At 37.2% G+C, this 27,204-nt stretch overlaps 2 protein-coding genes across 2 annotated transcripts; one reads left to right on the top strand and one right to left on the bottom strand.

Moving 5' to 3' along the window:
- Positions 1-7,050: 7,050 nt before the first annotated feature.
- Positions 7,051-7,695, bottom strand: LOC143631693 (uncharacterized). The gene has a single exon (XM_077100374.1). The coding sequence runs from the start codon at positions 7,693-7,695 to the stop codon at positions 7,051-7,053; it is 645 nt and encodes a 214-aa protein (XP_076956489.1).
- Positions 7,696-19,898: 12,203 nt separating this feature from the next.
- Positions 19,899-22,067, top strand: LOC143631688 (elongation factor 1-beta 2-like). Its single transcript, XM_077100371.1, has 6 exons — positions 19,899-20,083; positions 20,197-20,316; positions 20,985-21,054; positions 21,142-21,268; positions 21,547-21,660; positions 21,764-22,067. The coding sequence occupies exons 1-6, from the start codon at positions 19,998-20,000 to the stop codon at positions 21,925-21,927; spliced, it is 681 nt and encodes a 226-aa protein (XP_076956486.1). The 5' UTR covers positions 19,899-19,997; the 3' UTR covers positions 21,928-22,067.
- The last annotated feature ends 5,137 nt before the right edge of the window (positions 22,068-27,204 follow it).

The following is a 27,204-nucleotide window of genomic DNA, read 5'->3' as shown; positions in this document are numbered from 1 at the left end:
ATATTTTAAAGACTTCCGCTATAAAACAGCAACTCTGATTTATTTACAAAACAGGTACCAACTTGTGGTCACACGCCTAGGCCCTAAGTCGGGGTGTGACACTAATCTATCCTAGCTTGCGATTGACCAAGACACATGAACAACTCCTCACCTTACAGCTATTGGAATTTAGCAGAACATTCAAAACCCTAACCAACTATCAACTAGCTTCTATGATCTAATGGGCCCATTCAATCACAATTATTAAAACACCAAGTAATGACTAAACATAAACCCTAAATCTAAAGAACACAATCAAAAGATTAAAGATCTATGTGAAGCTATAATTAACAATCAATCAAGATAATAAACACTCGTATGCATCATGAAAGAAAAATCAAGTCTTTTACTATTAAAATAACGAAACCATAATCAAATCATTTGTCCAAAGAAAGAATCAAGTCAAAAACATGTTCATCAAACCTAGGTAAACATGAAGTCTAGCCTAGCATAGTTATAATCAAAGACAAATAACTAAAACAAAGAACAAAGAGAAACATCATGAAAGATAATGAACAAGGATGACGAAAAAGAACGAAATAACCCTTCTTAATCGATCCGTGAACAATTGTATGAAAGCTCTATGATCTCCTCTCTTCCTAGCCTCCAAGAAACCTTCAAACCCTTGGAAAATTGGCTCAAAATCGGCTGCAATTGTGCTTAGAATCGGCTAGGTTTACAAGAGATGCTTATATAAACAAGTACGGGCTTGGAATTGCAAAGATGGGCTGACCAGGAGGCTCTAGGCGCCGCGCGGCCCCCCTTGGGCTCGCCTTCGTGCGGCGCACTCTTGGAGGGTTCCACGAATTTTTGTTGTTAATTGTTACTAAATCAGGTTAGATATCTTCCCTAATTCTCAAGCAACGATAAGTAACTTCTAGAACTTCTTTTCTTTAACATTCAAGCCATCATCTACATGAAAACAAATCAAAACTCTAAGTGGAATAATCATGTAATCATTAACGATCAAAACGAACTTAAACTTCTTATGAAATGATAGAAAGAATTAGATTTAACGTGAAAGACACCAAACGAGTTAAAACATGACACATATTAAATACTTGACTCAAAACCTTAAATAATAAAAGATAAACGAAACATAAACTAAACCAAACTCAAAACATTAAATAAACAAAACATTACACGGGAATCGAGATGTATAAATAGACGTATATCAATGGCGCCAATGAAGAAACACGAATCCACCCCTCAAGGTCTAACGAGTTAGTACGAGGGTAATGGTTAAGTATTCCCCAAGATGGGTTATAATCTTTCTTGGCACGGATGAGTGTATCCTGCAAAACAGAACACCGTGAGCTCGTTACAAGAAATGGGGGGGATTATCTCGTAACCATCCTCCGACATGAGAGTCAGTACTCTGTAGTACAATTAAATGTATTGAGATAGAGTTGTAATATTGGATCGTGGATCCTTTACCATTTGGAACTGCAGTGGTATTTATAGACGGGGGAGAGAGAATACGACCAACTGCCTTGTCAGCCTTTCCACCAATTATATTCTCCACTCGTGCGGTTGTGGAGGTTGGTGGACATTATGGCCCTTTTTTCCGGACTTGTTGTACTATTTTGTACCGTCTTTTATGTGTTGTCTGATCCCCATTATTTGGGTGTCACACCCCCATCTAGGGCCTAGGAGTGCGACACAATAGTTTGGTATCGTGTTTGTAATAATTCAGAGTTGCGTTATGTTGCGGAAGACTTATAAAAGTTTTAAGAATCAAAAGTGCAATATTTATATATATTCATAAGACGGGATTATAAACACCCGTTTAAGTTATTAACAAAAGATTATTTGTTTATGTTATACAAACCACCATTTTAATCTTATACAAAAAGAATCCGAGCCATCGGATATTAATACTTCGTCATTTCCAAGCTCTAGCTTTGTTCACCTGCAAAATGTAATAAAATACGTCAGCAACAAATGTTGGTGAACACGCTAACGCAAAAATATTTCTTTTACTTTATTACCCCTCGAGACTACGCCTGCCTCGGCCCAACGTGGCTTAGGAATAACAAAGTCAAATAACACATTATAAATATGAGCCTCTACGCTAGGTCACCTCAGCAAACACCGCAGCGTTCGACTTAGTTAAGTACCCGTAAATATACACATAAGGTCGTACTCCCTACAGGAGAGCATCCTACAACCAAGGGTGGTGCGATCATGCCCATACATCACATAGTACCACCTATGTAAGGATCCAGACATACGTATACCTCAGCCTGAGGGTTAGGTTTATACCCTTTATTTATAACGGTTTTAGGAACACATAGTTCCTTGTAAACCATTTCATATAACAAGTTTGACTCATTTTAAAATAAGTAAAAGTTTGGGGGCGTATTCACCTTGTCTTTTTAGGATCGGCTTCACTCACCGTCCAAGGGTCTTTCCCTTTCTTTATCTCGCACCTATAGTACGAGTATAAATATTTTGTAGTCGGATACACGATTCGGCTTAAGACCTTTAGTCTTATATCTCAATCATCGATTGAACCTTTAGTTCAATTCTTGTTTACTTGAAAACCTTTAGTTTAAAAGTAAGTTTATAAACCTTTAGTTTATAATAAAAATCCGACGTTTCTTCTTCTCCAATAAACGTATTCTTTTTCTTTTATTATTTAAGAATATTCTTATTCATTAAATAATAATTTCATAACAAAGAATATATACATATATACTTACACACATATATATGTTATCTCAATATTCAATAATCTTTTATTCATTTCATTGTTATGTTTTCTTTTCTTTTCTTTTATCGAGGTATCGAGTATATCCTCGACTTAAGGCTTAAGCCTTTAATATAATATTGAATTATATTGAATTCATCATTACGCCTAACCTTAGTGGCGTATAGAAACCCTAGAGACTCGAGCAGCACTCCAACGCCGCTTTAATCTTCTCGACACGCGAATCGAGAATCGCCAAATCTTCAATACTTGATGACACGAATTTCGAGGCTCTTCGTAATCTTAACAATACCTTCTTGATTGAGTGTGGGTGGAGGGTGGTATAGACTTTGAGGAAACGTTGTTACACAAATGAAGGATCGGGGCACGATTAACGAGAAAATATGGCACGCTTATCGAAGTAAGGCTAGAGAGAGAGTGGTGAGATGTGAGAGCAATGTTGGTGTGCAGAAATGAGCTGCCCATGGCCGCTATTTATAGGCAATATTTTGGATCCCATCGCGTACCGCGATGGGTCCTTTGGGCACCCCGTCACGTACCGCGACGTAGGGTTGATAACGCATGTTAGTGCACGGTTTTCCCTCTTGAGTCTTTGTAATTATCATTAACGTTTTTGTTTAATATTTAATGTAATAATTTGTTTAATTATTATCTAGTTCGTTATGTATATAGTCTAGTTCGCTAGGGGATGTTAGCGAACTAAGACTTAACCTTATTCCCTCCTGTTTCGTCCTATTTAATGTTTGTAACGAAGTAGGTTCTAATTCGCTAGGGGATGTTAGCGAACCAGACATGTCTTCTATTTATAGTGAACCTTGTTCACTCTTGAGTTAAGTTTTGAGAGAGTTAATTATCAAATTTATGTCAAATCGTTCTCTCGATCTTCAACCTAATATTATACCAACTACTATAAACATATAGATTATATATATATATATATATATATATATATATATATATATATATATATATACAGATATAACACTGAATCAAAGTTAATTATGAGCTAGATCTATTGATTAAGGTATTAATCGTATTAACACAGATCCGAGATCTGTTATAGTTATAGATTGATTCCTGAGTTCCAACAACGCAGAGGGTAGGTCTGCCACGTGTCGACACGTGGCAGCCACCGCTCCACGTGGCAACACGTGGCAGCAGGCGTTGCCACGTGGCAACACGTGGCAGCACATAGTGCCACCGTGTGCCACGTGGCACACGTGTCACATTGTGTCAGACTCCCCATCGCGTACCGCGATGGGAGTCTCTTCTGACCTGTCGCGTACCGCGTTGGGTCAGGGAAATCAGATTTTACAAATTAGACCCTCAACTTTGGAATTTGGCAATTTTAGTCCCTAGACTTTGGAAAGTTGACACTTTCAACTTCGAAATTTTCACGTTGTTACATTGGGTGATATTCCCAATGTAAATTCTTCCTTTTTGTCCCATACTGGTGCAAATCTTTGCGTTACCATTCCCGAGGTGTCAAGAGAATGTTTATTATATTAGGCTTTGGTCTTGGCGCCATGCAACCCAGTTAGCACACAGTCTGCCTGCTTTTACTAGGCTATGGTTAAGGCGTCAAGTCGTCCGCCTGGCGCATAATTTTTCCTCTCATCGGGTGTTATATTAACTTGACGGTGAGATTAGCACCCTACCTCAACAATACCTCATTAGTATCAATTCATTAATTACACACGTATATTCATTCGTCGACAAAATCTACGTAATCACTAATCAATTTATATACGCATATCTCAACCCATATCTAGTAAAGTTGCATAATATCCTATTTGAAATTATACTATAGACCATTAGAAACAAATATTCTAAGACCATGTGTAGTCATAAAGCTCCACTACCGGACATTATGCGTCACGTGGCGCCCAGTCAGAGTTATGGTTTTTTACAAAAACAGGCTATAGTCATAACTCTCCACCCCCAAGCATTATGCGCCACGTGACGCCCAGTCACTATTAATTTTATTTGCTTTTTTAAATACTAAATCATTTAAATAAATTAACATAAAATTAAAAAAATACATTAAACTTCCAAATAAAAACTAAATAAAAAAATACATAAATAACTAATAAAACTAAAACTTATTTATATTTTTCTAAAATTTTCGCTCGTCGAGTGGCTTTTAGAGATTGGACCATCGGGTCGTCTTCGGATAGCTCTTTTGATAAAACCTCGATGTCTTTATCCATTTCATTCCTTCTAAGTAGGTCGACGGCGTCCAAAATTACTTGAAGTCATTGGGTTCCAAGGTTGTGTAAAGCTTGGAGTCGAGAGTTCATTTCTTTGAATTGACTTTCCAATTCGGGATTCGAACCCGTTGCCGACGACGAAGCGACCCCTTTCCCCCTTCCCTTGGCCTTGCTTCTTCTACCCCCCGGCCAAGGCATCTCGGTAGTATTCACGGCGTCATTATCGCTTAGGTTGAAGTTTCGAGCGTCGGAACAGGGCGTGTCTGGATAAACCGAAGACGATGTTTTAGACTTTTTTTTACGCGGACCACCTTCGGCTTCGGCTTCGGCATCCAACACCATGCCCCATTTTGGGTGAAACCTCAAGTGGTCTTTCCAAATGCCAAAGTAGTTGAAGGGCCCCCCGACCTTATGTTGATACTCTGTCAACGCGTTTTCCATGACTTCCACGTCCGAAACACCGCTACTCCTATGTCGATTCATCCGGGAGTAAACCGTATGGAAAGCCAAGCATTTGGGGTTTATGTCGCCCCATTTCGACAGTAACGAATCTTTTTCTCGACGTGAGTCCCCGTCAAGCTCGTGGAACAACTCTATAATTTTGTGCCAAAATACCCTCATTTTTTGATAGTTCGCTAAAAAAAATAAAAACATTACAAGTTTAATGTTTGTTATATGAAACTTAAAAAAATATATATGTATTTTAAAAACCTATCGCATTTAGCATCTTCCGATATCGCGCGCCAAGCACGAGCACATAGTACGCACTCGTCGATACTCCACGGTATCACCGTCTTTTTAACCCGAGGTTCGCCGGTGGACTTCTTTCCGTGTTTTCTCGGACGTCTGCATTGGCTCGAACTGCCTACGATCTCCGGGACGGGTTGTGTCTCTGGCACGAACTCGACCTCGGGTTGGGTCTCCGGGATGGGTTGGGAACCCGAAATGGCAAAAATGTTTGCCGTCAGGTTTTGGAAACCGGGCACCACATTTGGCATAGAGTTTTGTAAATATGCAATGTACGCGGCCATTTGCGGGTCATACATATGCGGGGCGGGTACAGTTTGCGTCGGGGCGGTAGATTGGTTCGGTTGTGGATTTTGGTTGCCTTGACGGGCATATTGACCGAAACCGAGAATATTTTGGTTGTTATTCGGAAACATGATGGTATAAATATTTGTGTAAAAGATATAATTGGTATAGAAGTGGAAGGAATGTGTTAAAAAAATGAGTTTGGTTTGTTTATATAGTATAAATATAATTAATATATTTATTTTAAAAAAAACCAACGGCTCCAACGTAAACATGGCCCCAACGGCTCTTTTTTTATTTGCGTGCCATTAATTGTGTTTTGCTTATAACGTAGCCAAAAAAAATTACAAAACGCAGGGGGGCGGTGTACCCCCGCGTTATCCTCCAAAACGCAGATGGCAACGTTGCCACTACAGACGGTCTAAGCTTAACTTGATGGTACACAAACATGTGTTATTATTAACATTTTATAAAACTTTTATTTTGTGCAGCCATATTCTAAGCGGCTGTGTTTACCATCTGATTTGCCCCACTTAAAGCACATTTAATCTACATCTAATGTATATTCTCCATTCCACAAATAAGAAACTCATCCTTAAAAAAACAACATATGAGAAAACAACCCATCGTTGAGATATTCATAATGTTATTTACAAAATCATGAAAATTTTCTGTTGATGTGATGCATGGCGTGTAGCAATTGGGATATTTTCATGATAATATGCACTAAAACATGAGCATTTCTGAAGGCGTACATTTTATTGATTGAAACTTTATAATCCCTTCATTTCCGTTCTTAAAGATGTTAGATTAGGTTGTATCATATGCTCCTTAGACCCTACAAATATTAAAATGTTGTGTGCGGCGTTATATAAGGTAAACTTATCGGCCACTTCTCTTTTTAAATATCTTGATATTAAATAAGATTATTCCATTTTAGTCCAAGAATTTGCAAAACTTTAATTGCCAAATCCTTTACTAGATGAATATTCTAATTAGAAAATTTGATTATTTCCTACATTCAACCACATTTGATTTATCATACTATCATACATATCATTGTCCATATTTAGCCTTGTAATCCCTCCAGAGTTGATCTACGGGCTTCCCGGTCAAGTCTTCAAAATACTTGACATCAAAATCATACCTCATCTTCTTGTTAAGCTTTGCCACGAACCCAGGGTTGATCCCATCACAATATTCAAGAAACCGGGCGGTGAAATCATACCCTTGATCCCATCGTTCCCCTTGTCCGGGTACTGCGAACCCTTCTTGTGCATAACCTCCTATTAGTTTTGCATAATCCGCAACTCCTTCGACCAATTCTATTGGTGCATGACCTTCACCATCCCATTGAAAACAATGGGTCATTTCATGGTAAAATAAGGATGTGAATTCCCATTTCAGCTCCCCTGGGTATCCCTTTAAAAATATTAAACTAACATTTATTTTGTTATTCCCCCATGAGATTCCTTCGGCTCCATCGAACTCAACAATGTAGACTTCCACTGAATCTATAGGTTTCCGATCTGAGGGATCTGTCTGTCTGAAAAGGGTTGACCATATGAATTCATTGATGGTACCCATTATATGCTTTGTGTATGGAATACCAACTTCATTTGTGAAGCGGATGCCACCCGGGGTGTTGGCGGCTTCATTCGTCACATAGTAATCCATGGCAGAGATTCCACTGAACGACATTGAGAAGGTTAGGAGGGTATACATGATAAAGGATTTGGGTGTCATGATGTGTTAAGAGTATTAGTTAGCCTTAAGGTGCATATATACATGTGATTAGTATCATACATATATATACACACACAAAATAAACGTAACTGTATTTGATTATGTGCATTTATCTCAATGATTTGTAACTGCATTTGATTAATGTGCATTTATCTCAATGAGTTTTTAACTGAAATGTGGATATGATGGATTTCCTACTTCCTAAATAAAGTTTATTCCTGTAAATTTTGTATGCCGAAATCATCTTATTAACAAATCATATGGCCTAATGAGATACGGTTTAGAAGTAAAAAAAACAAAATATATATTCATTTTGAGGGAGGAGGGGCACTCCCCTTTGAACTTACACTAGGTTTTTCCGAAGTTGATCAACGTATTTTTTTTTTTTAAAAATCATTTTCATATGTAAAAGTTTTTTTTTATTATAAATATTTTTGAAGCTTTCGCATGTAAGCACACGAAGACATTTATTAAAAAGTATTTTAACCTTGTGTGTGTGTGTTTTTTAAAAAAAAGTAGTTAAAGTTTTTCTTTTTTATTATGTTATCAAAATGGCTTATATATGTGTTTATATGCAAACAATTTCAAAAATAAAAATAAAAGAGAGATAGTGAAAACTGTCATTTTTCGTCCTTATCACTTGCTCTTTTTGCTAATTCCGTTCAAATTTTTTTTAGTAATTTTTCTCCTTATGGTCTCATTTTCTTGTCATTTCAGTCCAAATAACTAACTCCGTTAATTTTAGTCTGTTAAGTTAGTATGAAATGGAAAAACAATACTCTTTTAATTAAATAAAGTAAATTGTCTTTTTCGTCATGTGTTTTTCTTACTTTTGTCAGATCCGTCCAAAATAAAATAAAAATCGTCATTTTCATCCTCATGGTTTCTAAAAGTTGTATTCATCAACTTTACTAACACTATTTTAATTAATTATATATATTGTCGGGATTCGTATGCATGTTATAACAAAATTAATTAATATAACAAAAATAAATAAATGTACAAACTGATACAAATCTACAACGGGAATTCTGACAATATATATTATATTTTGAATGGTTGTTACGTATGTTTATTTCACTTATATTAATTAATTTTGTTAAAACATGCATATGAATCTTGGCATTATATATATAATTTATTAAAATGGTGTTAGTAAAGTACTCTTGTCAAATTACACTATCTTAATTAACAGCGGCTAAAGGTGGTGGTAAGTGGATGGAAATTACAACTTTTAGAAACTATGAAAACAGACTTCGCTAAAAATAAGTTTATTTTGGACGGATATGGTAAAATTGAACAAACCATATGGATGAAAATGACAGTTTTCTCTATTATATTATAAGGGTAGTTTTGTCATTTCATACTAACTTAACAAACTAAAACTAACGGTGATAGTGTTTGGACTAAAATGACAAGAAAATAAAACCACGATGACACAAATGACTAAAAAAATAGACGGAAATGGCAAAAAGAACAAACTATAGCAACGAAAATGACAGTTCTCTAAAAAATTGGTATTAGTCTTTTACATGATATTTTATGATTTTTTTACATGTAAAAGATATGGTTTGATCCAAGTTCCTCACTTTTTTTATGTTTTCCAATGAACTCACACACACACACACATATTATATATATATATATATATATATATATATATATATATATAATGGTTCAAATAAAAAATAATTGTTTTGTGAGAAGTGTTAATGTAAAAAACAATAGTTTTGTGAGAAACATAAGAATAGATGTAGACCCTTGGATTTAGGATCTAGTGGTTGAGATTGGTAGTTTCTAAAAGTTGTATAATTTCCTATTTACATGGTATATTATCCTATTTAGGTAGTGTACTTTATTTTTAAAGTCTTCTCACATTTCTCACAAAATAATTGTTTTTTATTTGAACCTTTTTTCTATATATATATATAGGGTAAGGATCCTAAGAAAACTATTTGAAAATTAAGAACTTTGAGAACTATTTTAAGCCACTAAAAACACCTTTAAAAACTCATAAAACAAAAAATAACAAAAAATTTTTAAAATTAAAAAAACCAAAATTCTTATATTTCATTCCGGTTTCATAAAAAAAACACTTCGTATTATACATATGTGTATAGTTTCATTTAATCTCTAGTTACGTAATATACACATATGTACATTATCATTTACCTTAAATTGTACATATGTGTATAAAAAAGATGTATAAAATTAACAAAATAAGTATTATACATATGTGTATAATTTTGTTAAACCGATATTTTTTTTCCAATTTTTTTTATTTTTTTAATAAAACCGGGATGAAAAATAAAAAATTTTGGTCTTTCGTCTTTTTACTTCTTTTATTTTCGAGTTTTTTTTTTGTTTTATAATTTTTTTTATTTTTTGTTAAAAAGAGTGTTTTTGTGGTCTAAAATGGTTATCAAAGTTCTCAATTTCAAAATAGTTCTCACATGATCCTAATCCTATATATATATAAAAGATCCAATACACTAATGCCTTAACGTACATTACGTACGCGAATCCATTTTTTCACGAATCGATCCATGAAATCACATCCAAACATCTCGGAATCGTCAATACATATCCAATCAATCATTTGTTCATCTAAAAAACAGTTTTGGATGGTTAATCGATCAATTTTTCACTTTTTTCACGAAGACCGTTTTTTGAGCGTTTGCTGAGCGTTTAAGTTTTGTGAGCGTTTTTTGAGCGTTTTAGGTTTTTGCCTTTGTTTTTTGCCTTTGAGCGTCTCGCGTACCTGCCGTACGTTAAGACATTAGCGTACAGTAACTGCATCATATATATATATATATATATATACATGTATAAAAAAGGGTTCAAATAAAAAACAATTGTTTTGTGAGAAGTGTGAGAAAGCTTATAAATAAAGTACACTACCTAAATAGGACACTATACCATTTAAATAGGAAACTATACAATTTTTAGAAACTACCAATCTCAACCACTAGGTCCTAGATCCAAGGGTCTACATCTATTCTTATGCTTCTCATAAAATTATTATTTTTTTACGTTAACCCTACCCTACATGTATATATATATATATATAATATACATGTATATATATACGAAAACGAAAGCTATTAACGAGGTTTGACAAGAAACATAAACACTAAGATGTCGGTTTTAATAAAATAATATTTAATTAATATTAATTTATCATTTTAAGTTAATTAAAATAATTAACAAAAACTGATTAAAGAAAATAAAACCCTAAAAAAATGGGTGGCCGGGTTGGAACCCGCGACCACCATGTCTTAAACAAGCGAGTTATTATATCCAGTGACGACCAAAACCCTCATATTACTAAGAACCCTAATAATATAATTGATCAATCCGCGTTATATTCATCCAGTTAAGTTTAGGGTTATTGATTATAGGTTAATAACGACCAAGAAACATGTACTAATTACCAAATTTGATGCGTAATTAGTGGTTAACAGCTTCGACGCAATGCCGGCCAGACGACGGACCAAAACACCACTCAGAAGATTGTTATAACGAAACTAGTTATAGGGGTTTGTTTGGCGACGAGGAGAGGGTACTATCTGCAGCTTTAATTCCATTATGGTGATCGATAGTTTGCATAATAAAGAACGGGTCAAGAAGGTTCGATAATAGAATCAATACATAATCATAACGATCTCGTTTCCTAATTCATGTTGTCAGTGAGCCGATTAAGGTAAGGAGAATAATATTATTGATCTAATTCCAATTATAGAACGACAACTGTGTCTCAAGAAATCAAATGGATCTTCGGTTGCGGGTTTGGGGCACGAATAAGGGTAAACGGGTTCATTGAGTATTATAATATAACAAGTTTGTTGTTTGGTCCCTCTAGTATGAAGTTGGAAACAAAAAGAGGTTAAAGTATTACTTAGGGTCAAAATTGAATATAAATCAAAGTTGTTTTTATATATATTAAATAAATACAATAACAATTACTAATAAAATATTATTATCTCGAATAAAGCGATGCTTTGATGATTGAAATTTCCGAACTTAAAACGGGTCGGGTAAACTAACATGGAAAAAACGAGTTGTTACAAAGACGGTTGGGTTTGATGATGTGGTGTTTTCGGGCCAATAGATATCGGGCCTAAACCAGTGACACCGAAACCAGCTGATACAAGCTGCAGCAACAGTAACGGCTCTACAGAAAAATTCAGCTCTGGGCTAAATTCAACCTACAACAACAACAACGGCACAACCATCGCAAATTCAGAGTTTACATCCCAAAATCAATGTTTAAGTCTCAAAACATTTATTAAAAAACATTGTTTCTAATATTTTGCCCATATGACCCAAGACGTCAAGTAAAATCCTCCAAAATGTGTATCCGACACTTGTGTGCATGTTAACCTACGACGCTTTCCACTTGAGTGATTGTGCTTAAGTACCTGAAAAACATACTTTGAAATGTAACGTAATGTTGGTGAGTTCACAGATTTTAGCGTTTAAAGTTTGTAAAACCTTTTCATTCGAAAGCGTTTCATGTATACGTTAAGTATAAACAAGTAATCGTTTGACCCATCGTAAGCTAGCAATGAATACTATAATTATGAACTACATGAGGCATAACCAAACCAAGACACTTGTGCTTCGCCCCTCACTCGTACCTCACGAGCAACGAGGAGACACTATGCAATCATTCGACTATACGGATCGACAGTCAAAGAGACTAACCATGACTGGGGGTGTCAAACCCAGTAGTACTATTTACAGAATCTTAGGCTAATAAAAGCTAATGGTTACCAATAAGCGATAAAGGGGACTTTCGGATCCAAGAGATAACTCATGTAAACATAATGGTCGGGTCTTATTCCTCATTAACGTATAAAAGCGAGTATTTGTATGTTTCTCCCCCATTTTGTAAATAATTTGAAGGTAAAGAGGCCGTGAAACTCACCTTTGAGTTTTCGCACGAAATAGGTAGCAAATATCGAAAACAAGCGTGAGACTTCTCCTAATCGTGACCTAATTAGTTACGGTTACTTAGAATCCCATAGTACAATATCAACATGCAAGTTGATCTTGTATAAAGTCCACCCAACATGTTAGACTTGATGGTGTACGCATTTATTGTTAATGTATATCCCGATGAACCGTTGGTGATTTGTTTATGTGTTTATTGTACATTTAAGTTTTGGATCTATATATATATATATATGGTAATATATATTTATTAATTACGTTGTTATTAGTCCATAAGTTCTCATGTATGCTTCATATTGGGTTTAGATGACTTAGAATTAATATTCATCATTTTATGTGTTCACAGATTCTATAGATATTATGGGGTACGAAGTTACCGTATTTTCTTGTATCAAACGACCTCATTTTGACTTGAAATTTAAATCACAAATCTCACATGTATTAGGTTTCCAGAAAACTATTATACATAATTTCTGGAGGTCTTTAAGAGGTACAAAAACATTTATTAGTACACAAGGGTCGTACAACGAAATTTATTGATAGGTTGTGGAAAAACCTTTATTTGACTGACCTAAACTTATTTTCATGAAGAGTGTGAGTACAACATTTAAACCTAAGACATTAAGGTATCTTTTTCAAAATGAATCATGTCATTTGGACAATGACTGAATTATGGGTTCTTGAGTAAGAGTCAAATCTATTAGCAACCTGACAGTTTTGACACATATTTTTGTAAAGTCCGTTTCGGGTATCGAAACTCGTCCAAATCGCATAAAACCGGTTGGGTTGGAAACTAGACTCGTACTTCTATATTTTAGACTCAAGAATCATGCATTTTGGTTAAGTATTAACTGAGCTATGACTTTGTGAATCCGAGTTATGTAAACTGTTAGCTCACTGTCTACTTATTATTGTACTTTCGAACCATTTTTACGCATTTTCTAGGTGTGTAGTGGTTTATCCTTTGGTCAATGGTTTATAAACTTGCTTATCATTATGTTTAATGTATTTTAGGCTTTATGTTCTAGCTTCTTAACGCATTTATATGCTGATTACGAGTCATGGGTTCATAGTTTCGATTTTGTCCGTAGTTCTTGTCTTTCACACGTTTGTTCTTGTAGATCTTGGTTTTACCCATGTTCTTTGGTATGTTTTTGTTATTATAAGTTTGTTTACCCGTCATAAATAACATAAGTTGGTTATTTTCTCATATTTAAAGAGGATGAACACACCACTTTTATTAGTTTAAAACAACTCATGCTTACATCTTTAGTGGTATTTTATGGTTAACGAAAATGTTACTCTTTTACTAACAAATCTTATGAAAGACTTATATTAAATATATTTTCTATATAAAAACTTGAATGTGCCATGATTTATAGAAGATGTTTGTTTAGAGAAATTAAGGTTTTAGTTACTAGTTTGTGTTCATTAATCTTTTAGTCTAATAATTTGGGTGGTCCATTTTACAAGCTTTCATGACTTGTATATATAGTAAAAGAGTAAAGGATTATGGTGTAGAGACTCACCTAGAATAAGGTTAGAGGAGATAATAAAATTAATAATAAGAAGAAAAGAAATCTTGAGCTTCTAGGTTCACTCTAGCATTCTTGCCCTTGAATCATCATCTCTTGCTAGTGTTCGTGAACTGGTTATGAGAATAAAAGATGAAAATGGTTCTTAAAGGGTGGGTTTGATTTGACTATGAAAATACATGTGAACTTGTTTGTGTTTTACTTGGAATGGACAGTGAATAGGCGAGGTGTGTGTGTGTGTTGAATGTTAGGACTTAAAACCAGTGGCGGAGCCACACTGTCACCACCGGGTTCGGCCGAACCCGGTCCTTTTTCGGTTTTATATATAACTTATAGTGTTGTATTTACGAGCGAAACCCATTCTTTTTTGACGAGCGAACCCATTATCGTTTTGAAAAAGTATATTCGAACCCATTGATTATAAAAAGTAAAGTTAATAAATAAATAAAAACATCGGCCATTGACTCAGCAACCGATCAACTTTTTTTGTCGCCGTTCGCCTCAAGGTTTCAACCATTGCCAAGTTCTATCGTTTGAGAAGTGTTTTTTTAAATGAAGCGGGTGAAGTCGGATTTGCATAATCATTTGGTTGACGATTATACAAATGATGATTGTATTTGTTGTATTGAGAATGAGTTCTTTTTCAAAGTCGCGATTGAAGATATTTTTCAAGACATGAGAACACGTAAGAAAAGTTATAATATGCAATATCTTTATATTTTTTGACGTTGTATAATATTGAATGTTAACGATATAATTTTGTTATGATAGTGATATTGAAATTTTATTTATCCAAACCGAATGATCAACCCGACCCGACCCATTCGCGTGCGAAAACTTTGACATCGGAAAAAAAATCAAGCATCGAAAATTCCGAACCTATAGGAAAAAGTATCTGGCTCCGCCAATGCTTAAAACAAAGGGTGGGGTTTGGTTGGAAAGGTGTCGAGAGAGTTAGAGGTATTTGGGTGAGGGTGTAATTCATTTTTTGTGATAATGGTTTGTTAAGTAAGGATTGTGGGATTTATTATTCCTTTGGATAAATCCTTGATCCAATGATATTTAACTTGGACTGAGTGATTAGGTAGAAAGTTTGAAAGGTGGTGTTGGGTTTGTCTGCCATCGGGAAAAAGTGGGATTTTATTGATGATTTGTGCAAGTTTTTGAGGTCTCCCTAGGTAGTTTCTTTTTAAATCAAACTTATGTTTAGTCAACCCTTTTTAACTATTTAGAATCCAGGAAGAAAAGGGGGTCCCCTTTTTGTTTTGTGATGTATGAATTGTGAATGTGAGAACTTCAATTATTAGTTTTCTTGTAGTATTATATAACTAGTTTATATATAATAACTAGTTTGAAATTCGTTAGGTGATTATGACGTATTGAGCTATTCCAATTACATTATCCACTAATAACTTAATTTTATTTATTTATTCATTATTTAATGAGGTTCGCTTAATACAAAGTTTTGAAGTTATATTGCCGTGGATTATAAGTTCATCGGCTTGAGTATATAATTATAAGTTTATATGTTGGAATATTAAATCTTGATTTGATTTTATGATACTTTATTACCAACGTTTGGTTTCGTTGGATTAACTTGCATGTGTACCGTTAATTTCTAAAATTACCGAACGTATGATAATGGCATGTATGGATTCGCTAGACTTTATATGACTTAGTTAATGCAATTTAAGCCAAATAGAAACTAATAAAATGTAAGTGCGTTTAGGGCATGTACGGATATTGACCTGAAAATTGGCGGTTGTTACACATTCGAATTATGATTTTAACTTGAATTCCATTTTATATTTGTTTTATCTTATTTTTTCACATCTCATAACATTGTTTGTTTTCTTAATATGCATAATTTATTTTGATTTGAAAATTAAAATGTTTAAGTTATACCAATTTCATAGAAATGATTATATGATATGAGTTTTGTGTACGTCATGTTCTGATATATAACATATTAATATGTCTTATGATTTGATAATTTATATTAATTATTAATTACATAATACATATCGGAGATATCACCATGACAATCTATACACTCTATAGCTTCTAAATCACATGCATTCGTGTTAAACTTATTATATGCAATTACACATTCATTATGTAATTTGTATATATGTATATTTGACGTTTTTTATATTTTTCACCTGTGTGTTAAATGATACACTAATCTAGTTCAATCTCAGTATGCCAACATAAGTTATATCAATAATTTGACATCTAAAGTGGAGTTGAGCACTTGAGCTTGAGTTGTCATTAATTCCACCAAAACTACATTGGTTTATTAGCTTGAAATTACAAAATTATTTTTTTCAACTTATAAATAAATTAAGGTGTTGTTTGTTTTTTCAGATGTAAAATGTCTGCAGTCTGCGGACCACATCTGCCAACATCTGTAGCAGAAGAGGTGGACCAAACCTCTGCGGTCTACAATAAGAAGATTGTTTGTTTTTTAACATCTGCAGACTGCTAAAATAAACTGAAATTTAAATAAAAAAAGGTCTTAAATAAACAGTTCAATACAAACCAACAAGATATTCAATTTTACAATAAATAGTAGTTCCATTAACTAATGATAAACATCAAGAGGACTAAAAGAAATGAAAACAATTTTCTAATGAACCTATACATCTGCTTGAAATACAACTTTTGCATTAGTTCCATATCTAGCCAAGAAACAAAAGAGACGAAAATTAAGATCAATTACAGTATTACACACACAACTTCTAACACAATTAAACTGAGCACAAAAACTCAAATCCCAACGACATCATTGCACCGTTCTCGTCCACAACTCCCGTCCTCTCCATCACATTTTTCGATTCAGAGGAGGCTGTGGCGGTGGAGACAAAGAAGTAGAATTAAGTGTGTCGGGGACGGATTTGGAGGTGGTGGTGGAGAAGTAGCAAACCTGGACAGAGAGAAGTGAGGCCGGCGGTGGAGGACTAGAGGAGTGGAGCAGCAACGGTTGATGACTGGAGCGGCGGCGGTGGATGACTGGAGCGACGGCGATGGAGAAGTGGAGGCCATCGGCGGGGTTGCGGCGGTGGAGGAGTGGGTGTTTGGGCGGCAGTGGACAGGAGGGTTGGAGTTAGGGTTTGGAGTTTGGAGCCTGATGAAGGAAACGAAGGAAAGAAATAAGAAAATGGTAGAAGAGGTGAGAAGTAGCATTAACAACACTTCTGGGAGAAGAGGGCGCGAAGAGGTTTTTTAACGAAATGTCTTCAGGAAAACAAACACACTGCAGACCACAACGTCTGCGCGTGGTCTGCGCGGTGCAGACAAAAGTGATCAGGAAGAGCTTTTGAGGAAAAACAAACAGCCCTAAATGTAAATTGTATTTTGAAAAATGTAAACAACTTGATAAAAACTGATAAATGTAAGTTAGGCTTTACAATTTTACTTATCTCTGACCCGACCTAGTATCATCCCACACCCGCTGAACCCAACCCAAACAAACTCGCCACCCGAGTACCCAAAACCAATTAAACAACATATTGTTATTATGTATGCGTATCAATTAGACCTTTAATCATTAAAAGCCCAAATCACTCGGACCGTTAACCCTAAATCCGATCATCCCAAACTAAACAAGTTTAACTTTTGGTTTGTTATCAAAAATTCGCGCATATACGTTAACTTTCCAAATAGTATGTGGTCATGTTACTGTCTTTACGTATATTAACTTTTCAAATAATAGTGTACCATGTAAACACAAAAGAAATAACACTAATAAAAATATATATCTAAACTTGAACTACCCTACCCGACGAATCCGATTACCGAACAACCTAAACCTGATTGTTATACATACAAGTTGTCAAATATAATATCATACAAAAAAATCATAATGCCTCGACTTGACGACCCCGATAATCGAACAACCTGAGCCCAATAGTTACACGTACCTTAGAAACAAAATCCAAATACCAAAAAACATGATAAGATACAACATTGTACACTAAAAAACCTCAAATAACCCGACCGAACTATCATAACTCCAAATAATAAACCCGATCGACACCTCCGACCCACGAGATTTTATCTTGGACCGGACCTGTTTACTGATATTCCTACTCTATCACAAATAACAAAGTCTGAGCGGTTTGTGTCTTGCGGGTCTTACCCGGTTTATCAATCAATCAATCAATCAATCATACCCAGTAAAATCCCACCGACAGCAGAGCTATAGGTAGGGTCTGGGGAGGGTGGGATGTAGGCACACCGTACCTCTATCCAAAGGAATAAAGAGGTGGCTTCCAGAGAGACCCTCGGCTCTAAGAACACGTTTATGAAAAAAAAAAAAAAAAAAAAAAAAAAAAAAAAAAAAAAAAAAAGTTTAACAGTTATATAAAAAAAAACTACTACTAATTATAATAATATTAATAATAAGGTCGCAGTTTAACCGCAATATAAAAGCTAATAATAATAATAATAAAATATGTAAGGGAAATACCATTATGGTAAGTGACCTAAATAAGTTAAGTCTAAGCCCTAAGGTATTCAATTCTCTCTAGGAATCCTTAGCTTTAATCCTACTTCTCCACGAATTCCTATCCTCAACCATGTCCTCGGAGAGATTTAGGTCTATCAAATCATGCCTAATCCTCTCATCCCAAGTCAATTTCGGTCGTCCTCTACCCCTCCTCCCCTCTATAGTAATGCTTTCTACGGATCTAACAGGATTCGTCGTCTGTCTTCTCTTTACATGTCCAAACCATCTCAATCTCCACTCTCTTATCTTGTCTGCTATGTTCGCCACCCCTACTCTCTCGCGAAGCACAACGTTTCTTATTCTGTCTAGCCTTGTGTGCCCACACATCCAACGTAGCATTCTCATTTCTGCTACCTCCATCTTCCGCACTTGTGCCTTCTTGATGGCCCAACAATCTGTTCCATATAGCATTGCAGGTCTAACTGCCACCCTATAGAATTTTCCCTTCAGATTAGTCGGGAAACTCTTGTCGCACAATATACCTGTGGCTGCTTTCCATCTACACCATCCTACCTGAACTCGGTGGGTCACATCACTGTCTAATTCCCCATCGCTCTGTACAAATGATCCTAAATACTTGAACTTCGTTACCTGCGGGACCACCTGCCCTTCAATTGTGATGTGTGCGTCTTCACTGTCGTTTATCTCACCAAAATCACAGTGTAGGTACTCCGTCTTAGATCGGCTAATCTTTAAACCTTTTGTCTCTAAGGTTGTTCGCCACTCCTCAAGCCTCATGTTTAGATCTTGTTTTTTCTCAGCAATTAACACAATATCGTCTGCGAACATCATGCACCACGGGAGAGTCCCCTGAATCGACTTTGACAACTCATCCAAGACTACTGCAAAAAGAAACGGGCTCAACGCTGACCCCTGGTGAAGACCTACCTCTACAGGAAAGAAATCGGTATCCCCCACTGGCGCACGGACAGGAAAGAAATCAGTACCTCTACAGGAAAGAAATCAGTCTTACCCGGTTTATATAAAGGATAAATGGTCAGACCCGTAAGACCTGACTTCAACCAGACATGTTTAATGATATTCTCAGGATCCAGACCCAACGCTGTTATAATTAACCTGATATGATCTAAGTCAGGTCTCGCGGTTATTACGGGTCGACTTGAAAGAAAGCATCTAGGAATTATGCTTCTAGGGTTTTTGTCTCACATATATTAATATCTTTTACACCTCTTCCTTCCAACCTCTTCAGCCGTCACATACACCTCAACTAATCAACACCCACAAAACCCATTACCATGGCCGTTACCTTCACCGATCTGCACACCGAAGCCGGGTTGAAATCACTAGAAGCTTTCTTATCAGGCAAAACCTACATCTCTGGGTCGGTATCATATTAATCTATGTTTATTATTATTATTACAAGATTTTGTGTTAAGAGTATATTGTTTAGTTGTTGTAATTTGATGTGGGTTTTGAATTTGAATGTTGGTTTAGTGATCAGATCACTAAGGATGATGTGAAGGTTTACGCGGCTGTTTTGGGTAAACCCAGTGGTGAGTTGTACCCGAGTGCTAGTAAGTGGTACGACTGCGTTGAGGCGAAGCTTGCCGTGAGGTGCGTGTGACGTGTTTGTTTTAAATTTCTATTATGTTTTGAATTTTGATGATTTTGTGTGTTCGCCTATTCGGATATGAAGTTTATTGTTAATTTGGCTGAATTACTTATTAAAGTTCAGTTTTGTTAATGTGAACTATGACAGATTGGCTGGTAATAATTGATGTGATCAGTTTAACTTAGATTTTCTAACTTTCATTTTCATTGCCAAAGGCAGTCTCAATAGCATAATCGTTATTGATTTTAGTTTGGCTTTGACTTAATTTCACTCACAATGAATCAATGATGATTATGAACTGAATATGATAGTTATGCTTCAAGTATGGACTTTGCAATGAAAGTGAGAGTTAGGACTACCATAGTTAATTTGATAGTACTGATTACTATCGGCTAATGCCTTAATGAGTAATAGTTTCGATTATTAAAGTCCCAATTTTTCTTTATAAAAACATTACCAAAACTTTTGGGACATGAAACATATAATTTATAAAAGTTAAATTAATATAAAGGTTAAAGTTGTCAACTTTCTTACTTTCTGATTTTAACTCAAGGGCGCAAACGTTTTTTTTGAAAAAAAAAAAGAGATTATGGGCTTATGGCTTTCGTTGATGTTTTCCTACTGCTCTAAGTTATATTTGTTATTTACTTTATACAATTAATTTATGCAGTTTCCCTGGTAAAGCTGCTGGTGTTGGCATCTCCGCTCAAGCTCCATCTACAGATGCTGCTCCTGTGAAGGTGTGTTTCACAGTTTTTGTGGTATTAATTTTTTATCACTGTCGGTTATTTTATTCAATTAATTTTTGGTGCATGTGTGTGTTTCAGGAATCTGCACCTGCAGCTGCGGCTGATGAAGATGATGATCTTGATCTGTTCGGTGACGAGACCGAAGAGGAAAAGAAAGCAGCTGAAGAGAGGGAGCAAGCAAAAGCATCCACAAAGAAGAAAGAAAGTGAGTTTCTTGGATTATTCTTAACACTATGCTTCGTTTTTTGCAACGAGTACCACACTTTCTTTCTTCCGTGTGGTTGTTTACTGTACACGAGTCTTTAAAAGATGGTTCTGTTATGTTTGGGTAATTATAGGGTGTTTTACTGATGACCCAAACAGGACAAAAGCTATGTTAGTGACTTGGGAGTAGAAAAAATGGTATAATGACGAACAAGAAAAAAGTGTAAATTCTTGGTTTTTTATTACTCATGAAAAACATGTATAAAAACTTTGTTTTAGGTGGAAAGTCATCGGTTCTGATGGATGTAAAGCCATGGGATGACGAGACCGACATGAAGAAGCTAGAGGAGGCTGTTCGCAGTGTCGAGCTGCCCGGGCTTCTATGGGGAGCATGTATGATTTGCTTTTTAAGTTTAAATAAAGTTAATTTTATTAATGAAAGTTATACTATCTGTGAGACGACTAATGGTTTTGTTACTGTGGTTTGAATTTGTAGCAAAACTTGTTCCGGTCGGTTATGGGATTAAGAAGATGACAATCATGTTGACTATTGTTGATGACCTTGTTTCGGTTGATGACCTTATTGAAGAGCGTCTTACAGCTGAGCCGATCAATGAGTACGTGCAGAGCTGTGATATTGTTGCGTTTAACAAGATTTAAATGCAACCCTTGTCACTCAGCGCCTTTGGATGAGTTTTGCTTCTTGTGATTGTTTACCTTTTTTTTCTTTTTCTTGGAACTCTTAGTTTGATGTTTATCTTTGTATTTGTAGCTCTCAATACTCATGTTTAAGGTTTTTTTCTGGGATTACTGTTGGGTTGGTTCACTCTTGACATGTGCTTTTTTGTGTTGTTTTTAGTGAAACAATTATGAAGCTAAGAATTAAAAATCATAATATTAGTATCAACTGTTCCTTGTCCAACAATGATCTGCTTGGTTAGGCTCACTTAGCCTAAAAATGAATAAATTTATTTTATCAAGAAAATAAAAGAACAATGGCTTTATGGTAAGATGCAAGCATAAGTCGGGTCGGTTATAAGCTAAAACTGTTTACTTTGGTTAATTCGATTTAAAATGATGGTTTGGTCGATCAATTACTCAAATTACTTTCAATTTCAATTACTCAAATTACTTTCAATTCATAAACCTGAATATATCAGGAATCAAATAAAATATTATCAGTTCTCTTCATCTGCATAAAAGATTAAGTGAAAATCGCTAACATTAACATATAAATTTTGTTTAATTATAGGCTTAGTTTGATTTATTCGTTTATATTCGTAAATATATAACATGATATAATACCATAAGCATCTGTTATAAAAAATCTAACTGAACCATCGGTTTCCCAATCGATTTGCTTATTTTGATCATTCTTCAATTATTCGGTTTTTCTTGTCACCTCTTAAGAAAATTGACAAATGTAGATGGAGGATCCATGGTTCTATAACAAATAGTGAGATGATAGAAAGTTTTTAAATATATAACTGAAGAGGTATGTACCCGCCTCAACATCGAGCAAGGCGGGTCAACTCACAAGATATAGACAAGAGGCTTGAAATCAAGATATTATGAAGGCACAAAGCCAAAACCTATGCGCATGGCGCATATCACATATGCTCACGCATCACATATGCTCACGCGTATCACATGCTCACGCACCATATATGCTCACGCATATCACATCTGCGCGTGGCGCATCCGCGGATGGCGCATATCACATGCTCACGCATCATACATGCTCACGCATATCACATCTGCGCGTGGCGAATCTGCGCGTGGCGCATATTACATATGCTTGCGCATATCACATCTGCGCATGAAACACTGCGCGTTAGAATAAAGAGAAGACTTCGCGCATCCTCAGGATAGGCGCATATCACACGTGCACATAATCAACCTCGTCCTTATCCAAATCAGGATAAGGACAACCTTGATTGTGCTCGTCAGCAAACCTTCCAGAAGGTATCCTTTAAGGAATAAGAATATTCTGATGTTGACAGCTACCAATGAAAGGTGGACAACTTAGCAAAACCCATGTGCTACCACGTGATTGCACATGGGTCAGGTGAAATACCTGGGTCGGAGAATAATCAATGAAAAAGCACCAGGTGTCCTAAGGACACGTGGCGCAAAGCAACAGGAGGAGGCCAAAAAGGCTCTAATGGGATCTGAGCCCAATCATTGGAAACCCTAGCACTATAAATACCACACCACCTCCACAAGGAGAGGGACACGAAATAGTAAGCAAGAAAATACATTCCAATTCATTACTCACTCTCAGATTATTATTATCTTCTCCTACAAACTCTTATTCTCACACCGGAGGGTTACCCCAAAGAGGACCCCTCTGTCTCTTTCTGAGGGGTAAGTTCACGGTGTTGGTCGTTTTGTAGGTGGAAGAACTCATACTCCGGAGAACCATCGGTGAAATAGCATAATCATACCCGAGGAAAGTTGATCGTCTGCCAGTGAGTCGATCCACGTTTCTTCATTGGCGCCATCACCTGTTACAACGGCAACAAAATCTCATCAGTTCTCTTTAAAAAAAATTTCACCATGGTTTCTGGTGTTCGTAACAGCGATCAAGTTCTGGAGGATATTGAGCGTGAGGGTGTTAACGAGGGACAGCAGTTTCTGAGGGTGCCGCGTGATTCTGCGCGCACCACCAGTAACCATCCCTTCATCACAACTCCTCATAGCCAGACTGAAACTCCTCCAGACGATCTCACGTTCCAAAATCTTACCGGCGCGAAACAAAAAGGACCAATGGGTCCAGAAGATGAAACCAATGACCCTAAAGAATGGCTCATAAACGAGCAACGACGTCTAATGGACAAGTACAATGAGCTGGTCAAACACAAAAAGTTAGCCGACTTAACACAAAGGCTAGCGTTTGATAAGCAAACCATTCAAGGAACAACAAAAAGGGCATGCGCGCCGGAAGATGGTCACTCTGTTCACACTGAACACGCTGAGTTTAGTGATGAAGAAGTGCACAGCATGAGGAAGACACGAGATACTCATGCAGGAGGCTCACAGCTCTGCGCGCACATCAACATGGCGCCTGGAGTCAAAGCCGATATGGATCTGTACACACCGTACAGCCCACCAGTGAGAGGGCAAGTGGACGTAACCACACCATACAGGCCAGCCATCTTGGTGAAGCATTCAAAATTCACTGAGCGCATCGCGAAGGCTCCCATTCAGCACAAAACCAAGATGCCAAGTGGTTTGGGCAAATATGACGGCACAACAGATCCAGACGATTTCTTACAAGGTTTTTATAACACTGGAAACCTAGAAAGCTGGACGATGCCAACATGGTGTCACATGTTTGCTCGCTGCCTTACGGGCGCGACGCGTGTCTGGTTCGAAAGCTTGCCGACTGGACAAATCGATGGGTTCGAAGAGCTGTTGGAAAAGTTCCAAGCTCACTTCGTACAGCAGCACAGACACACGCGCGACCCTGATGACATCATGCACTGCGTGCGCAGGATTGATGAAACAATTGAAGACTACATAACTCGTTTCAATCAGGAATCTCTTGCCATTGGAGGTATCACTGAGCAACTCTTGCGCGTGGCCTTTATACAAGGTGCGCGCAGTGATCAACTCCGCAGAGCTCTCGTGAGCAGAGATGGCATGCCAACCACTTGGGCTAAGCTAATGGAAGCATCGCGAGTCTTCGCGCGGAATGAAAAATAAAATGCCCAAGATAGAGCGAGAGAAAGAGGGCATCAAGCAGAGGCACCGCGCAACAACGAAAGAAGGGGCAAACAAAACTCTGTATGGTCCAGGTTGCAACAAACCAGTTTTTCTCCCGCAGAAAAGCAGGCGCAACCAAGCTCACCCCAGCCCCAAAAAGACATTCGTAATCGCGGAGAGGGTGACAAGAGGGAAGGTGGCAGAGATCCTAACAGACCTCTACCAAGAATATGGACCCCCCTCACTAAAACGCCTTCACAAGTGTTAAGCACTGAGAATGTCCAGTTCAAAAGCCCCAAGCCACTACACTATAAGGGACCATCAAACAGTGGCAAGTATTGTGAGTTTCACAAGTCCATAGGGCACAACACTGATGCATGCCACCATTTGAAGGATGCAATTGAAAAAGATGTGAAATCAGGCAAGTTGGCTCACCTGGTGAAAAACCCAAGACCAGAAAATGAACAACCAGAAGGAGCCCCAGCCAACAAAAAGTTCAAAAGAATCTGTGTAGCCGAGGGAGGAAGGCAAAGGCAACGATCGAGAAAGAGAAGCGCGCAAGTCCAAGGAGATTGGCGCGAGCAACAAGTAATCTTCCCAAGAATCAGGGGAGGCCCTTCTATCAGCAGTCCTCTAGTCATCACTACACACATTGCTCATTATGAAGTGTCAAAAGTCCTGGTGGACACTGGCAGTGAATCAGACATCATGTATGAGCAATGTTTCAGAAAGTTGGATCCAGCAGACCAAGCAAGGCTCGAAATTGTGAATGCACCAATCTCTGGTGTTTCGAACGAAATCATTCACCCCCTAGGTCAAATACAATTTGAACTAACTATGGGGGATGAGAAACACAAGCGAGCCGAAATTGTCAACTTCTTGGTCTTGCCCACCACTTCATCCAACAATATGATCTTGGGTAGAGGAACGATTGCCCAATTCAACGCCATACCGTCGCCAGCGCACGGCGCGTTGGGATTCCCAACACCAACAGGTGTAACGTTCGTATACCGAGATCATTTGTGCGCAGTGACAAGTACACCGCGGGAAGGGAGAATGAAACTTCCAATGGCAGACAACGCGCCAGAGGAATGGATTCTCAACCCAAAATTCCTAGAGCAAACAATCACAATTGGAGCTACGATATCAGACGACACGAGGTTGAGAATGAAAAGATTGCTCACAACATATATGTCGGTCTTCGCGTGGCAACATTCTGATATGACTGGGGTTCCGCGAGACCTGGCGCAACATTCTCTCAACACGTTCAAGTCTGTAGATCCAATTGCTCAAAAGAAGAGAATCATGGGGGATGAGAAGGCGAAAGCCATGAATGAGCAAGTTGAGGATCTACTGCGCGCAAACATCATCCGCCCGATACGATACCAGACATGGGTAGCCAATCCTGTGATGGTAAAGAAGAGCAACGGGTCATGGAGGATGTGCATTGACTTCAAGGACCTCAACAAAGCATGTCCAAAAGATTGTTACCCCCTCCCAAACATCGACGCGAAGGTGGACTCTGTGGCGCCATTCAAGCTCAAATGTTTCCTGGATGCCTACAAGGGCTATCACCAGATTCAAATGGCACCACAAGACGAGGACAAGACTGCCTTCAGAACCGACAAGGGTGTTTTTTGTTACACAAAAATGCCCTTTGGTTTGAAGAATGCGGGAGCCACTTACCAAAGACTTATGGATGCGGTTTTCAACGAGCAAATTGGAAGAAACCTAGAAGTCTACGTGGATGATTTGGTGATTAAAAGCAAGGAGGAAAAACAAATGCTCAAAGACATCGAAGAAACCCTTTCGCGCCTAAAGGAAGTAAACATGAAGCTCAACCCGAGCAAATGCACTTTCGGCGTACAAGAGGGGAAATTTCTAGGTGTAATGGTCACCAAGGATGGGTTCAAGGTGAACCCAGAGAAGGTGGAGGCCATCCTTGACATGCCCTCGCCATCCACCATGAAAGAAGTTCAAAAGTTGAATGGTAGATTGGTATCAATCAACAGGTTCCTAGCGAACCATGCAAGCAAATCTACCCCATTCGTTAACACATTGAGAAATTGCCTAAAGAAAAGCCAATTCAAGTGGACGCCTGAGGCTGAGCAAGCTTTCAATGAGATAAAAGAATGTCTGATAAATCTGCCCGCGCTCACAGCTCCACTTCCTGGCGAAACTCTAACATTGTACCTGTCAGCAGGAGAACGCGCCATCGGCGCAGTGTTG

The sequence above is a fragment of the Bidens hawaiensis genome, unplaced genomic scaffold, assembly GCF_021521415.1.
Source record: "Bidens hawaiensis isolate Kalapana, Puna unplaced genomic scaffold, B.hawaiensis_p1.1 tig00006228_1, whole genome shotgun sequence".
NCBI lineage: Eukaryota > Viridiplantae > Streptophyta > Magnoliopsida > Asterales > Asteraceae > Bidens > Bidens hawaiensis.
Note: the sequence above shows the minus strand (reverse complement) of the source record. Positions and strands in the feature narration are given on the sequence as shown.

Excerpts from the sequence above, each read along its gene's own strand:
- LOC143631693 (XM_077100374.1), bottom strand. The coding sequence starts at position 7,695 with ATGTCGTTCAGTGGAATCTCTGCCATGGATTACTATGTGACGAATGAA.
- LOC143631688 (XM_077100371.1), top strand. The coding sequence starts at position 19,998 with ATGGCCGTTACCTTCACCGATCTGCACACCGAAGCCGGGTTGAAATCA. Across the intron at positions 20,084-20,196 it reads GGCAAAACCTACATCTCTGG|TGATCAGATCACTAAGGATG; the intron begins GTCGGTATCATA and ends ATGTTGGTTTAG. Across the intron at positions 20,317-20,984 it reads GAGGCGAAGCTTGCCGTGAG|TTTCCCTGGTAAAGCTGCTG; the intron begins GTGCGTGTGACG and ends TAATTTATGCAG.